A 17,331-nucleotide genomic window follows, 5' to 3' on the forward strand; every position below is an offset into this window, starting at 1 on the left:
CTTTATGGGAGGTTTTAAGATGGGGGGAAAGTCTCAGTATTTATTTCAAACAAATTCTGATGATGTGCAAAATAATCACCAAACTGGAGAATACTTGTGAGGGTGGGATTTTTCATTCTTCAGAAAGATGCAATAAACTTTTATACAGGGAGTTTCAAATTATTTTTATAAAATGTCTGTTTCCCTGTTAAGTTATACTCTCTTCCCACTATGTTATGTATATTCTCCTAAAGTGTTATTTATCCTTAAGGAAACTTCTTCACTCAGAGTAATACATTGACTTTAAAACTGAAAAATTTCTTTTTTCTTATTTGTGTTTTAAATCCCCCCATGCTTACATTTGGAATAGCAATGGTATTTAGAGAGCTGCTGAAATGATGCTTTGAAAAACAGGGATTTCCTGAAAAAAGACCTTTCTCTCCTCTCCTCATTACCCATTTCTCATGTTCCTGAACTTTGCTTTGTAATACTTACAGTTTTTGGTAGCCTATTTATCTGGTAATTTTACCTAACCTATATTTCTTAGTGGTCTTCAGTTAAAACATTGTTCTGGGAATTGTTGTGGAAAAGCTACTGATCAATACAATATTAACACAACTCAAAATACAACAGAATTAACTACTTGCTCTGTCATTTTCTTAGCAATTGAAAATTATCTGACGTGAGAGCAATAAATAAAATGGGACATTACTCAAAAATACCATATCACTTGGTGAGACTAAATTTTCAATGTCAAAATAACCCGTGTGTACATAAACCTTTCAAGTAGTTGATGCTAGAAGACAATAATGACACAAGTCTTATAAATACCATAATGTGACTGATTCTGAATTTAATTTTCTATGTATCTACTTTGTTTTCAACTGTTTTATCCTCCTCTCATTTCTTCCACACACAGGGGGAATAAGTTACAAACATTAAGGGGAGTTTGTGCCAATAGCTCCAGTATTCATTGGCCTCATTGCATTCCTGTATTTTGTTTGTCGTTTGTAAATGTGGCTTTTACTGTTCTAGGTAAGGATGCTGACTGCTTACCTTTAGCATAAGAAATAAAAGTCATAAATATGTGGGTTAGGGGAGTGGGTTGTGGGTGGCTTTGGTTTAATGTTTTGGGGTTTTATTTTTGCAGTTTGCTTCTGAATCAAATTGTACAGTTCAGCTGCTGAATGTGGCTTTTTACACATTGGAAATTGCACAGGGTTTATTAGAAAACTTGGCACATAAGCACAGCAATTTATGCTAAATTAGTTCGCATCTGGAAATGTTTCCTAGAATTAGTTAGATAAAAATCCATGCATTTTTATCTATTGGGGTTTTGTCTTGCTTCTGATTTTTGTTTGAAGGACCCACCTGCAAGATAGTTGAGTTTGGAGAACTACTCTTGGAAGTCTTTTCCAACCTTAATGATTCTATGATTCTACTATAATAGTCACATTGGATGCAGAGGACCTGTAATAATTTATACAGAATTTATTGCATGAGTTGGAAGATGTTCTATAAATACAACACTATTTCACGTGTAAACTGTTCTTTGTTGCATATATCTTTTCCCTTTTTGGATACGAGTTGTGGAAGGGGAAGCCTCTAAACATTAATTTTCTAGAACAACCACTATCCTGTCAGCATATAGGATGCTCTGCAGTTCAGGGCAGTACATCACAACCTGTCCTGAGGCTGAAGAGATTACCATATATCCACATGTAAACTACCATTCATATACTTCATCATGTATTAAAATGCTTTTCTTTTATAAATAATTTTTCCCTGTGTCAGGGAAGAAGATTCTACTGAGTGTGGAAGGAGTGAGGCTGCTCTGTACTTGGATGAATTATGATGCATACAGCTTATGACATCCAACCTTATGATACATAAGTCTACCAACACATTTTTGGAAGTATAGACTATGTGTACTTTATTAAGCAGATAGAATCTTCTACCTGTTTTCAAAAGTCCCTTCTTGAGATGTTGCAGTATCTGTAGTGACCCATTAAAGGTTATGCAAGTTTACATCATCTATGGGAAGATCTGTCTGCTCCTTGGACTTTTTTAGAGAGAAGTCAAATCTGTGTCATCTGATCTGCATGACATAAAGCATTTCAGTTATTTACCCCCTACTCTTACCGTAGGCTCCTTTTCTAATGATTTTCTAATATTAATTTGGATCTCTCTGAGAATTGTTAATGATTTAAAATGCAGATATCTGTCAGAAGCTGATTTATCTAAACCTGGACTCAAATCATAAAGAAATGTTTCCTCAAACCAATGTGACTTTTTAGGAGTTCTGGTTTCAACTAAGGCTGTTTACTGGCAGAGTATTTTTTAAAAGTGGAGTTTCTGTACAACAACATTGAAATACTTGCCTATTTAAAATTTTCTGTTCCCATTCCTGGTGTCAATTTGTATGTATCCTGAGATACAACACTGACTTTGAATCTCTGCAGTGATCAGTATTTCATGTCACTTGCTGAGGAAGTGAATGGTGAGCCAGCAAGCACTGTCATCTTAGCAGAGCACTGCTGGCAGCAGCAAAGTATGCGATGGTGAAAAATTATCCCGTGCATCAGAAGTGAAAGAGAAGTGTGTAAAATATGAGAGGGGGGAAAACTGTTACCGGAGTTTGTGCTATAACTTTCCTGTCAGCTGGTTGTGGCAGCTTAATATAAGAAACTGTAGTGTTGCGGTTGACATTTGGGTATTTTACAGAAAATATGTCTGGTAGGCTGGAATGGAGATGGCTTGTCCTTGAAACAACGGAAAATACCACAGGGGCTGTGTCTGTTTTCTGTCACAACTTCCAGCATTTTGGGGGTGATCTAAGGGTCCATAAGAGTAGGTAGCCTTTTGTTAGACAAGTCAATATGATGAAGAAAACACAATTTTTCAGGAACGCAAGCTTTCTTGAGTTCCCGAAGGAGACTTCATGTGCTAAGAAAAGTGTCTGTTTTCATCTTTTATCAACTTGTCTAATAACAGATACTGTTTTTGCTAGAAAACATTATCCTGCTGATTTTCCAAATAAGAAGATGCAAGATAAAAGCCAGAAAGAATTTATAAATGACTTCTGGAAATAGGAGCATGGCCAAATTTCATACCTGAACATTTTTGCTGAGAATGCTGTTCCTAATATGTTCTGTTTATTTTCAGATAGAGCATCAATCCCAGAAACAATCCCAGAAAATTACCACTTTTCAGTTTTAAAGAAAAGTTAGCCTATTTTATTTTTTCTGAGTAGTGAAAATATTTAAATTTACTTGATGTTTGTTCTAAGCCTGAGGCTCTTTTAGCATCATCAGAATACAAATTCTGAAAGAAGAAAATGATTACTTAGAAATAAATACCTGATGTCTTTATGATGCACAAGGTGTGAATAAGAATCAGAATTTAATTACTTAGCACAGGCAGCTACGACTATCAGCTTTCCTGAGCCTACTTATCGGTCTGAAAGTAGGGTGCTCATAGCTTATTTGGTTTTAAGTAACATCTCTGCAAGAGCTTTATCATGCTTAGAGAAAAGGATTACCATGCCTTGCAGATTGCAGTTATGCTTTAAAAAATTAAAATTCACAGTGTAGGGCCTGAAAAAGAGTTTATCTTAATATGGCAATTAGGCACAGTGACACTTACTCAGGTGAGGAAAAACAATCTCCCTATCAAGTGGTTTTGAGAGCAAAATCAGGTGCATTTTATGCAGAAGTGACTGTGAATAGGGTATCAGTGATAGAAAAATGAAATGCTCTTAATATAAACCTGTCTCTGTTACAAGACAGACCAAAGGAGCTGTGTGATATCTACTTTTTTACCTTCTCTTGTTAGGTACAAAGCTTTGTTTAGGTTGCTGCACAGTACAATAGGCCCTCAGTGATACCTGCTTCCAGTGATACCTACTTCTTCCTTTAAAGCAGAAACTAATTTAGATTGTGAAGGAGATGGCATGTTTATCTTGAAACCACTTCTAAAGCCAGCAATCAATTTATTTAATAAATAAATAAAATCCCTTTCAGTTTCTCATGTCAGAAGAGAGGGAGGTTGTGCAAAGGGCAGAGCACTATCAAAGACTGTCTGTTTGTTTAAAGATGGCTGATCAGGAGGTTATTTGTTTTAGCATTTACATACTTAAGAATTTAATTCCAGTTATGCAGGTTTAACTGTTTTAGTCCAAGAACAAAATGCCCTGTCAAATGAAAAAATGAATTTGTACATGTTTTCTTTGTAGACAGTTTTGGAAATGTTTATATTTGGATAGTTGGGAGTTTTTATATTTGGATAGTTGGGGACATTTCCCAGGGTCTTCTGAAGGTTCTTGTGAGAAAATTCCTTGCTCCCCTCAAGTGTGGATTGTTAGCAATATGGATGAAACATGGGAGCCCTGGACACAATAGTAATTCTCATGACAATACTGCAGTTCCACGGCTTGGAGAAGCGATTATCTATGGAAGTACAGCTAAAAGCTTCTTAAAATGCACTTTTATTAATAGATAGATCCTGTCTGCTAAGGCAAAGCAAATAGAGCTCATGAAACCCCCCCCCAAAATTTATATACTCCCTCTCATCTGTCTAACCTGTATTTATGCCTTCTACGTCTGTAAATCTGAAGAGCAATTTTACCCACAGCTGTCCAAAGTAGAAGTGAATTACCATCCATTAGATAATAACACCACCAGACCTTAGCCTCAACTATTTTTTAAACGTTATCACAAACTGTCATAAGTACAAAAGAAAAGTCCTTATTGATGAATATCATTTTCCTTGCTTTTCTTGACATTTATGTGAGAATCCTTCAGCTTCCACATGTTAGAGAAAAATTTGTTGTGTGCAGAAAGTTCCCTTAGTTCTCAGAAGGGAAAAACTGATACAATTCTTTACCAGTGGAAGCCCTTCAAGGCACTCCTTCAGGAATAATAGAAATAGGATGAAATACAGTAGTCTCAAAGCACATGACCCTGTGTTTTTCTACTAACATGAACTTTGGGGATGAGCAAAGACTTCATGCATCAGAAACAAATTGTGTGAAGGACAACAGAGTTAAATTGGTTATTCAAAGTGTGACTGAGCAGCAGATCCAGTGCAGTGGAGAGAGGCAAACAGGATTGATTCCCAGATGAATCCAGGGAACTCTGTTCCATATATACAAGTTAGGCCTTTTCTGGAAAGCTGTCAGTAATTGGATCATTTGTGTTCAAGAAAGATGAATAGGATTGGAATAGGTAGCATGATCTGGGGAATGGAGAGCTTATTGTCTGACAGCGTATTGGAAAAGCTGGGCTTATTATCCTGACAAAATGAAGTTCAAGATGGCATATGATTCCTTTCTTATTAATACATTGGGAGACCAATCTGAGCAACAGAAAATAATTACTTTACTATAAACTCCCCATGAATAATACTGGGCAACAAATTAGAAAATTACTCTGAACTATTATTGCAATCATTTTTTTGAATGACCTCCCAGTCAGAAGGGAGGGAGAAGAAATGAAAATAATTTCAAGGTGTCGTTCAAAAATAGGGGAAGGGAGTTTTATTATGTGGTGTCTGTGACAGTAAAATACTAAAACAAATGACCTGAAGGTTTTTACAGTCCTGTGTTGCTAATATTCTTTTTATTGAAAATATCAGGCTCTTGGTTGTTTTTCAAAGTTTTATAACTGCTTTTGTGGGGAGTTGGGGTTAGTCAGAAAATGTGTACTCTGCTCCTATTCTTTCATATGCAGCTTATTCTGCATCTGTTAACATCTCACCGATGTCCAGTATCCTGATGGATGACCCTGCTTGTAAACATGGCACAGAACTGTAGGGAATTGATGTTAATCATTTAAAGTCTTCACAAAAGTTCTTTCTGGTGATGCTACTGCTGCAGCTGCATGTAGGAGTAACTGCAGGGAAAATCCACGGCTGGAATTCCCTGTGGGAGACACCCAGGGGGAAATCAAGAAGGTCGAGACTGACTCGCTGAGCATAATTGCTCTAAAATGTTCACTTTAAAATTTAAAACCTTATGGTAAGAAGTTACCTAAAAAGAAGTGATGGGGGATACAATATCTTCAACTCTTTTTCTTTCTTTTCTTTTTTTTTTTTTTGTGTAATGTTATGATGACTTTTTGCTTCTGTGGGACCTGATATTTGTTTAGTTCAGTACCTCACATAAAAGTAACTCATTCAAAATATTGAATTTAAGGCCCCCAGCTGGCAGTGCATTCAGGTGTTGACAGAGGGATAATACCAGCTTCTAGAGGGAACTTTGGAAGGGTGTGTACTGGGGATGTGACTGCTCCAGTCACATATTAAATTCTGAGTTCTCCTTTTCGGCTCCTCCCATGAGTCAGAAGACAGGGATATTCTGTGCAGAGTATTGAAAGGTCTGGACTTGTTTAAGGCAGCAAGATCTTTTTTTCTGTGTTTGATACCTGCATAACCTTTTGCCATTTGAGTAGATGTTGCAATCTGTTGAGGAACTGGGAGTATTGGAAATGCCTCTACAAGATGCAAATATAAACGCTGTTTCTTGTAAGTAACTGGCTCATCAGTGGAAATGGTGTTGTGTTTAATTTACAGTAAGATTTTTTAATGTGCTTTTTATGGCAATAGATACAAATTACAGAATGCAGATTTTCGCATACTCAAAAAAAATGACTTTATTCAGTAAAAAAAAAAAAAAGGATTTCAGTTTATTTTGTCAAGATATTCAGAGTGCAAATTTTACTGAAGTTTTGATGCAGAAGATCATGTTCTAGAAATTTTATATTGCTGTTGAGCTCATCTGATCAGTCCAGCAACGTTTGCCTTAATTGGTGTTGTGCGTCATGCTGAAGTGACACTGAGTTGACTGGCTGTGCATCAGACAACTGTATGTGCTTTACACCACCCTTGGCTTGTATCCTCTTGTGTCTCCCCTGAAATAAGTAGTTAGAGTATGAGTTTTCTCCTTGACTTCTCTAGCACAGTTTTTTTGGCAGGTTCTCAGATACTCGTATGGAAATGAGATACTTTGCCCCCTCTTTTCCTATCCAGCTGCCTTGGGCCCTGTGAGCAGTGCTGAAATCTTGCATTCTAGAAAGGCATTTTTCCCTGAAACTCCTGCTTGAAAACTTGGGTTGTAGTCTGCTGCTTCAGGGGAGCAAGATGCTCAGACAGACAGACTGAGAGATTGCCAGCTAGTCACATTTTGCAGAAGCAATATGCACAGCTAGGTGTGGGGGGAGTGGGGTGGAAAAGTGTGATAAAAAAGCCTGTATATTATTCTTATGTTGTATTTTCTTAATCATTCTGGAGTGAGTATCCTTTGGGATATAATTTGTCAGAACATCTGGATTTTCTTGGCTGCAGTTAGCTGCTGCTTTTTTTGGATTGTGGAATTGTAATAAGCAGCCTGAGGTATTTGGATTTGAGTAAGTAACAACTCCCCATTGGCTGGCCCTTGTAAATGAATAGCCAAAAGAGCTTAGGAATGCTCCATCAGTAGTTTGCTGACAGAAGCCAGAATTTGCCTTCTGTGAATTTGCAGTGCAAGAAAGTGGGGAAGAACAGGCATCAGGAGCACTTTGAAGGGGATTTTTACTTTTCAAATTTTGCAGATTGTTCCCAGTATGAAGCAGACTTTAAGGAGGTCAATCCTGGAAATTATAATGGGGCAGGGGAAGGGCCTGCCAGCTGACTGTAATGGCTACGGACTTCAAACATGTTGTTTTATATTTTATTAAAATAATAACAGAGGAAATGCCTAGAATATTCGGCACCTATTTAGACTTTAGAAGGCTGCTTCACATGACTGGGCTTTGTTCAAAAAAACTGAGAGACTGAGGAGCAAGCCTGCACTTCCATTAGTTTGCTGCTAGTGGTCATTGATTGCAAAAATTCGACCGCTAAAAAAAAAGCAGTTGCCTAATAAGCATCCAACCAAACAGCAGCGAGATGCTCTCTGTCAGCCAGCACTTATCCCTGGGGGGGATTTGGAGCAGGTGAGTGCTGTGGCACTTCCCTGTCACTGCAGATGAGAACCAGTGCTGTTTCAGACTCCTGCAATGCTTGAACCATCACTTGTAGGTGTTTCTTCCTGGGTTCAAATTGTGGACTGAAAGCACAGTGGAAAGGTCACGTTTTGCTCAGAACCGCTCAGGAGGGGAGTGATGGTGAGCTCATCATGCAAAACAAGAATGTTTTGCAGCACAGGTCTGCATTGACTCTTAGCTCAGGCTTCGCTGGGTGCAGCAATACATGGCTTTTTCCTCTCCCTGGAAAGCAGTGTTCTGCAGCCACTGATATTGGCAGAGTATCTGTACCCCAAGTTTCAGTAAAGAGCAAATTAATTACTGGTAGCAGAAGAGCATCTATTTTTAATGATGCTAAGACTCAAATGTTAATTATCTCTAATTTATACAGACCGTTTTTGTCTGTCACTTTTAATCTCTCCTGTAACCTTACAGCTGACAGATCATTCTCTGTAGAAAATAAAAAGCTGTTTCAAATAAGTTAAAAAAATTGAATCCAGTGCCCGTGCTGTGTGCTGTGTTAACAAGGTAAATAAACAGTTTCTTCCTTTCATTTTTTCATTGTGTACACTGAAAACGTATTAAAGAGTATTTAGGTTTGCATGGATAAGTTTGACAGCTTTTTCTTATTTCCAGTGACACCAAGAGACAAATCAAACTTAGGACTTTACCCTCATGAGTTAGTTAATTATTTTATGAGTAGATGTAGAAGAGAATAGATTTCAGTATGAGGGAGTTGTTGCAACTTTTTTCAAATGTGTGTTTTTCAGCTTTGTGACTTTAAGGTTTGGAGTGTACTGAGGAAGAAGCTGTGTATGTGATCTTAGTGCTTTGGGTGGAAAGACCATTAATGGGAGCTGCCTTTTTTCCTCCTAGCACATTGCCTGTACAGTCTTAGCTGTGTTTGACAGTTTTCAGACTGTGTGTCAGCAACTGGAGCTGTGAGCCACGCTGAACTGAGTCCTGGACCCAAACTGGAGCTTTCTCTTGGAATCTGAGCCACACTGAGCTGTTGTGTGGATACGGTTAGTGTTTTTTTCCATAGAGGCATGGTGCAAAGTGGTACAGCTCTGGTATAGCTGGCAATTATACTGAGTTAAGAAGACTTGCTGGGTTGCATCTGACTCTCTGTCGCATACCCCAAAGCACTCATAATGTGTAGATCTCTTCTGTCACTTGATCTGTTCCAGCTCCCATGGTGGATGTTGCATAGTTGGTGTGGGTTTTGTTGCTGTGTTTTATGTTCGCATTACCAGTGCACTCGGTACACAGAGGTTTCCTAAGTAATTTGTTATTTTTGAACTGTGGGTGTTTTTTGAAGGTAATTCTGATCAAATGCCCAAGCTGGAAAAATAAACAAACAAAACTGTATTTGTAATCAAATACTGAAGCCTTTTGTGCTTTTCTGCTCATTGTTCATGCACCTAGTTATGAACCTACATAAGCTGTTAAATTCTGTTAACCTCAGTCTTTGCTCGGGGGGATCTTGTAAGGCTTCTCTTATGCCATGTGTTATTACTCTTCTCTAGAAAGCATAGAGAGATGGAGCCTACACGGAAAAAGATATTCAACTGTAGAGAAGTCTGAATAACAAGCAGTTTATGCTGATTCTTAGAGACCAGGAAGTATGTATTTTCTATTATTCTCCTATTAAGTGTAGAAAAGGGTGCCTGGAGTGTCAATGCTGCACAAATGAAAGATTCAGACTCCACACTGCGAGAGAGTCACGATCAAACACTGCCTTTAAAAAGTATCCAGCCACACACAGATAGGCCTGTCCTTCTGTTTGACCTTTTCAGATAAATAAACAGATGAAACTGTCAAGTTGGTACATGGCAAGTATTATTTTCCCTGTACATTCAGTACTATCTATAGTAGGGAAATGTATACATATGATATTTTATAATTTTTATTTTGAATTGAAATGCAAAAGCATGGCAATAAGTTGCTATAGCTTTTGTTCCCTTTATTTGTTTCATCTTTAACTCAATTTTAACATTTGTTAGTGTCTCTGCACAGCAACTTTTCCGCTGGAACTGTAAACCCTGCAGTACTGCGTACATGTCTAAGGGGAAAAGATTTTCTCTTTTGCTTTATGTGGACTCTTGGAAATAATAATGCACTAAAGGTTGGAGAATTACTGTATTGGCGTTGTCCTCCATCCAATAAGCACGTATCCAACAAAGTATTGATGGAAGTGTTTTACTTTGCTGACTACAATATGTTGACTGAACTATTAAGCAAATTGTTAATCTATATGATGAAAATAAATAGCTGGTGAATGTACAATATCTTCTTTTAAAAATTAATTTGCTGCATGTACTGGAATGGGTCCTATCCTATAAAAGCTGACCGATGTTGTTGCAGAACCCAGCAGCAATTTCAGCACTTTCAGCTCGTCCAGGACATAAAAATGAAGCTACAACTTCTCAGACTGAAAAGTGCCAAGAAATGTAGTTTCTCGCTGAGTCTGATGGGTGGTGCTGCCTGACAGGCAGGCAGTGGTGGTGAGGATGGGCTGACTGTCCATAGCAGCTGTCTGTGGAGTTGTGGTGGCTGTGTTAGCAGAGATCAGAGTCCTTTTCCCTGTGGGGGAAAGAAAGGTGCAGATGGTCAGTGTCCCAGAGCACACCCAGGTAAACGTGCCTTTGCATGTTGTGTTCCTACACGACTGCCAGAGTTATACTGAAGCTGGGAATGCTTTCCTGGAAGCTGCTGTATTGAAAGAGCATAAGTCAATGTTTCAGTAACTGCTTTCAGTGATCTCTTTCATCCTATGCCTCTCCTGATGTGGTTTGTATTTGGTTATCGTGAGATGCCAGAAGCATGAAACAGTGGTGACAGAGTAGTGCATTTAAGCAGCCAACAGCAGTGAGTACTGGGAAGTTATTGGAAACCACTGTTAATTCGATAGAGTAAAATCTAGAGTAACTAAGAAAAGGGTCTAGCAGTATTTGTTTGCAAAACTTGAGTGCCAGCTGAATGTGGCCTTTAATCACAAACTGCAATTCAAAGGCCTTAATTAAGGGCAGGCACAAAAGATTCAGTAATGATACCGATTCAATTTTCTGAACTTTGACAGTGTGTGTGGATGTGGCCCAGACTGCTGCAAATGACTGAAAGAAATGCTCTTTTTAATCACATGAAACTGCCTTATACTAAAGGACAGCTAATTAAAGCTGAATTTAGCATTTATGCCTAGAGGAATTGGACAGATATGTCTGTGATAAATGTACTAGAAAGTATAAGAATAGCTACTCATTGCATATTGTTCTGTATAACATTTACAGAAAATTAAATGTATCTTGATATTCACTGCAGTTCACTAGTGTTGTTCCTGGTACAGGCAGCTGTAATCTATACTAGATAACTATTACTTTACAAGCAGAATCACTGGAGTGAATACTGTCCTGGACATTTTGCATTTAGCTTAGGTTACAAGCTGTCTTTCTTGCATACCTTTTTGATCTCTTCATACATCTCATGTCAGGGAAAGTAAAGTTGTAGTGTGTGCTACTGCAGGGAATTGTGATCTTTTCCCAGCTGTGAATAAACTTGCCATCCAGAGGTTTGCAATTTGCTCAGGAAAACCTAGAGCAACTAATGAGAAAACTGAAATTCTAACAGAGTAGTGGCTACTTGGGATTAAAATCTGACTTTTTGTTCGCATTTATATTTTGTAGTTGTTCTAGAATACTATTGGTGCCATTAGGGAAAAACTGGTTTATGAGGAAGTTTTAAAAAGTAGAGTCACATGGTGTGACTCTTGGGAAGGTCCTTTGCAGAGCTAAGAGTTGGATTCAATGATCCTTGTGGGTCCCTCCCAATTCAACACAGTCTGTGATTCTCTAAAGATACTGGGAGGATATTTGATCTTTCAGATCCTTTGTATTTCTCTCCTTTTTTTCTCTTTCATTTTGTGGGTTGGGACTAGAGCGGAGTTGTTTCTTACGTTTTATAATTGGTTACAAGATGTCTGACTGTGTGTGTAATGAGGTTTGCTTGGGATTATGTGAACATCTGTTAATAGGACCCTGATAATTGCAGTATTTGGAGAGTTTGTTTGGGAATTCAACCAGTAGACATTAAAGGGATCAGACTATAACTCCCATGTATGTATAGACATAGACATATGTGACTTCTCTTTTTAATAAATATTAAATAATAAAACTATTTCCAAAGTTATATGTATTTGCACATACTTGGACCAAGATACCCAATTTCCTATAAAAAGAAATGTATTTCAGAGAGAAACGAGGTGCAGTCTAATGTCAGTCCCATCAAACACCACAGTGTTATATTTGGCTGTACAACTACTGGTTATAAAGTGGTTAGAACCAAATGAAAAAAAAACATGTAACCAACCCAAAAAGTATTCAAAAACACAAGAGAAATTGTTTCTGTATTTTAACTTCATTTGGAATTAAGAAATAAGTTTTGGGCATATGGAAGGCTGTAGGTTAGTCAGGTGTTGACATCCCTTTCCAGGTCTCTGCTGGGTCAGAAAAACAGAAGTATGTTCTCCTGAACTGAGACTTCATCCAGCAAAAGAAGGAATTTAATATTCTGTGATTCTAAATGTGTGTTCCATTGATTTAATCCATCGATTTCAGTAAGCAGAAAAGATACTTGAGCTTTCTCTTGCTGCAAACCACCCCTTAGTATCATGCAAAACATGTACACATTTTAAAATACTTGCTAAATGGCTGCCGGGTTATGAATATATCTCCTATAACTCAGGGATGAAGAGGAAGGTCCATTCTTAAATTATTTGTTTCTGTTTCTTGAATAAATATCCATAATAATTAGAAAATGCCAACACCTCCCTTGCATGTTGAGCCAGGTGTTACCTGTTCAAGGCTAGCACGTGGAACAGCTTTTTAGCATTTTAAAATGGCACAGCATTTTTTGGCCTGGCGTTGATACCGTGTCTTTCTTTCAAGAAGCACATCTGCTCTGAGTTATTTCCTCAGCTCCAAAAAGGGTAAGATATGCATCACCAGCAAGGAAAAATCAGCACTTTTATTTTAGTTTGTGATTTGAAGCATTTAAAAGTAAATTTTAGATACAAATGTTGCCTTGACAATTTTGTACTAGTTTTCTGTAGAAAATCAAATGCCTTGGAGTTGCTAATGTTAGGTTATTGGGGAAAATTTAAATGTAAAATTGCATCCAAACGGGACTTCTACAGATTTCTAAAGCATACTGGCCCTCATTAAACTAATTATAGCATTTTTTTACTATCTTCAGGCTTTTGTGGGAAAAAGCTTCTCAGTGGAGGGAATCAAGGGATAAGAGCTGACTGAGAAAAGGAATGGTTCTACTTTGTCAAGTCTTATGGTAGACTTTGGATTGGTGCTTTCTAACAACATGTATTTAGAATAAAACCCAGACAAATAAAATTATCTTTTTTTTGAAGAAAGGTTTTTTGTTTTTGAAGAAAGGTGCAGCAATTTGCAGCTAGAATGGAAGAATTGAGGGACATATTTGGGGGCATGGACAAAATTAGTCTTTTGCTGAGAGATTTGCAAATGGGTTTGACTTTTACTTGGAAATTGACCCAAAAATTTGTCCTGGTAGGGCTGTGCTGTGACTGAATATATGTTTTTTAGGCTAGAAAATTAAACAGATGTGGATGCTCAGTACATTGTCCCCCGTGTGTTGCTTTTACGAGCAAGTTATTCCAATGGGCTGTTTTGGCTCAGGCAGGCCATGTTAGAAGGATGCTACAGAGGTTTTCTTACCCTTTTTCTAATTTTTACTGTTTAATCAGTTCTCTGTTTTTAACCAATGCTCAACAATGAAATTATATAGACACTAAAGCCACACACACACCTCTCCCCAACCTGTACTGTATTTTGGGAAATACAGAGGTCAGATTGTCCCATACTTGTTAATGTGAAATGCAAGTAGTTGTGCACAATGGCAGCTCCACCTTGCAGAAAATGCAAGGACAACTTGCATGCAAATGCAACAACAGGTCCTGTGGAGGGGAGAATTCAGAGGCTTTTCTTCTGTGAATGCCTACAAACATCTGTCAGCTCAGAGATGCTCAGCAAGTGGGAGGAGGAGGCAGGGCCATACATTGAGTGAGAGTGGGGTCAGGAGTTCTGCACATCAGCTGGCAAAGGCAAGTATTTATTTGGAGAAAATACCTTTTAATACCCTGTGTTCTTTCATTATGGTTGAAAAATTTGTTTCCTGAAAATGCCTCTAGATAAAGAATTCTGTCATTCAGGTTAGAGTCAAAGAGTCTGGTTTTAGGAGGGGAACTACTGAGCACAGCCTTTCTTCCTTTAGAGAATGAGGAAATTTCAAAATGATAAATGGCTAGTGGTAAGAGACTTTCTCCACAGGAGCCAGCAGATATTGTGCTTAAATTATTTCAATTAAATGAATTCTTATTAAATTATGTATACATATATATCTCCATTTAAATTTATCTCCAAAATGTCATAAGTATTAGGAAAGAAATGCATAAGCACTTCTCACATTCTTATTGGAATGTAAAAACAAAAAAGTAATGTTTTGTTTGCCTTTCTCACCCCCCTCAGGTCCGCACCAGTGTCCTACCTGATCACAAGGAACCAAGAGCAGATGTTGGGGTAAGGAATTATTTTGATTAAGTGATTTTTTTTAAGTTTTTTTTTTTTTTTTTTTTTTTTACTTTGTCAACAGACACAGACACCTAGTGCTCAACAGAAGCTGACAAGCTTTTTTAATAGCAGAAGTTGGGTTAAATGAACAAAGCAATCAAGGCAGGAGTGATGGTCTCAGTGATTGATGTAATCCCATTCACATCTTTTGCAAAAGTCCTTTTCAACTGAAGTTATCCTGAGGCAGGCACAGCTATCTAAACTTCCCAATACTGCCATGCAAGCAATCTGGATGAGGTGGAGAGCTTGGAATGACATTGCCTCAGTGAGCCTGGTCTGTCACCTTCTGCTGTGTAGGGTGTAAATGTTCTGCAGGAGGAATTGCCTTTTGTTTGCCTTTTGAGAAATTGCCCTGGTGATATATAGAGGACTTATTTTTATGTGTAGATGTGTAGAACTTACTTTTGACAAAGGTGTTGGGATGTCTTTTCTGGGTCTGAGCTCGTGGGGGTGGGAAATGTTGGTCTTGCTAGAGCTGTCTAAAAGATCAAAAACCCTCTAGTGCAGGTATTAGGTCTATGTCTGCAAAAATGTAAAATAACTGGTTTTTGTTTTTAATTTTTAGCCTAAGATATTGACTTTTGTGCCTTTTAAGGGATTCCTTGGCATAGTTTTCAAGACTTCAGCTAGCGTTTTCAAGACTTCAGCTAGCGTTTGAAAAATCTGTAGCTTTGTGAAGTAATCGATGTCTTTCAACTTCTCCTATAGCTGTTGTAGAGACTTTTCTCTTTGGCTAGCTGAGATTATTCATCAAACTACTTGAGTCACCTATCTTAAGATTTATAATTGTAAGTACAACACTAGCAAAATTACAGAGGAACATTACTCTGCAATTAGCATTACAGCAGCAATTCTGTTTAAAACCTACTTTTCAAGCCTCTCCAAGTCACATGTCCAGTTTGAAGACTGCCAGTTCAGGCCCCAGGGTAGATTACTGGCATCTAAATCAGTATGGAAAAAATTTTCTCAAGCATTGTTTGAGATTAGACCCCTTGAACATTAGCATAGCTCTCTTCATTTGGGTCATGGGGTAACTTAAAATTACCTCTGTGTTTTCAGGCAAAGAAAATTTTATTCTAAATAAACATGAAAATATGAAGCAGAGAGTTAAGTAGAAAGTTTTAAGCCGATACAATTATTCATGTTTAATTTCATGACCCTGGAGAATTAACTGTGACACTCAGAGATGGTTAGTGGATACCATGACCGAAGCTCTTGGATTGTGTAAGAGAGCAGAGTTCTTGGCCCTGATCACGTGAGGACTCTGACTTAGGATCCTTAAATGGATTTATGGTTCTGTTGTGCTGCAGTAAGAAGCCCCAGGTGACCCAACCTTATATCAGTTTTATTCCAGATATCCCTCTCTCCCTTTCCCAATGGTCAGGTTTCAAATACAAGCACTCAAATGTCATGAAATGCCAGAATAAAGGCTACCATATAGACACTGTGCTGGGGGATGTGTTCTTATGGTACTAAGAAGGATATGCTCCTGTAAGAAGATAAATAATCTGAGCCAGCCGTGCAACCACAGAGCTTTAGTGAAGAAACACCTTCATGTTGACTGATCTAAACAAAGACAGATCTATCTGTGTGTTCATTTTAGCAAGGCTGTGCATCACGGGGTGTCACACGGGGGAGGAGGGAGTCTGGCCCTGCTCATGTCACATGGGGATGTCTGTCTTGTAAAAGTGCATTTCATTTTGGTGGTGAAAACAAACTGTGATCTTTGCTTGTACAGCTGCACTAATTGTCTCTATTTATCCTACAGACCTTTTTTTTCTTCCTTCCTTCGTATTCCAAATCCACTGTTTTCCCAGCCTTCCTTAGACTCTCAGCTTATGGTATTTTTTTTCCTTTCCTGCTTTAATTGTCAACAAAAGTGTAGGAAATCTAAGCCTGTGTCACTGGTAGGAACAAGCCATAACTGATAGTTTAGTTTACCAAACTGGAGACCAGTGTTGGTGCCTACCTAATTCCAGAATTGTGATTTGAACTGTACATTTTATGCAGAAGAAAGCCAGTCTTGGTGTAGAACTTTATTGTTCACATTCAAACAACCAATATCCAGCTGGCTTTACCGATGGAAAACAGGCTGAAGGGTTTTTTCACTACTCTTCTCTGTAGCCACAGTTTCTTTTCTCTTCTTCCCTGAAGGGGAAAGTTGTGCTCTGCATGCAGCCTGTGTTGACTCAACGTGACTTGATTCTTCTTTAATTCATGTGTCCAAGAATGTATATAATTTAGCCTGGAATTTTACTTTGCCATACTCTAATGCGTTAGAGTATATTTAGAGTAAATTTAGTGAAGTAAAGTAAAATTAGAGCTGTGCAATAAAAATTCAACTTTGTGTAGTTCTTATTGTTTTATTACAAAAATTACACATAATCTCATGATCTCATTAGAGTTTATTCAGAGCAGGTAATATAGATATATATATATATTCAAAGCAAGTGTTATAAATTTGAAAGATAAATGCATAGAAGATGGCTGTAGGCTGTTATTTTCTTTCCTGTTGTTCCCAAGGCAAGAACACTGCTGTTGGCCAAGCTGACCAAATGGGATTTTGGCAATGTTCAGCAGATTATGAGCAGAGGTTAAAAAATATCCAAAATGCAAAAGAAGATTTAGTTTTGCACTGTGGTGTTTTTTTTTTTTTTTTTTTTTTTTTTTTTTTTTTTTTTTTTTTTTTTTTT

General features: G+C 37.8%; 1 protein-coding gene across 4 annotated transcripts in view; it reads left to right on the forward strand.

Annotated features, from left to right (window-relative positions):
- INPP4B (inositol polyphosphate-4-phosphatase type II B) overlaps positions 1–17,331 on the forward strand; it is a 336,440-nt gene that overhangs the window by 195,875 nt on the left and 123,234 nt on the right. For all 4 annotated transcript variants that reach the window (XM_027885672.1, XM_027885673.1, XM_027885671.1 and 1 more), the window contains one exon: positions 14,537–14,587. In XM_027885672.1, coding sequence (XP_027741473.1) covers positions 14,537–14,587 — 51 coding nt within the window. The remainder of the gene's footprint in view (positions 1–14,536; positions 14,588–17,331) is intronic.

This window comes from Empidonax traillii, unplaced genomic scaffold, assembly GCF_003031625.1.
Source record: "Empidonax traillii isolate 1590-97213 ecotype Southwest subspecies unplaced genomic scaffold, ASM303162v1 scaffold170:size2694500, whole genome shotgun sequence".
Classification (NCBI taxonomy): domain Eukaryota; kingdom Metazoa; phylum Chordata; class Aves; order Passeriformes; family Tyrannidae; genus Empidonax; species Empidonax traillii.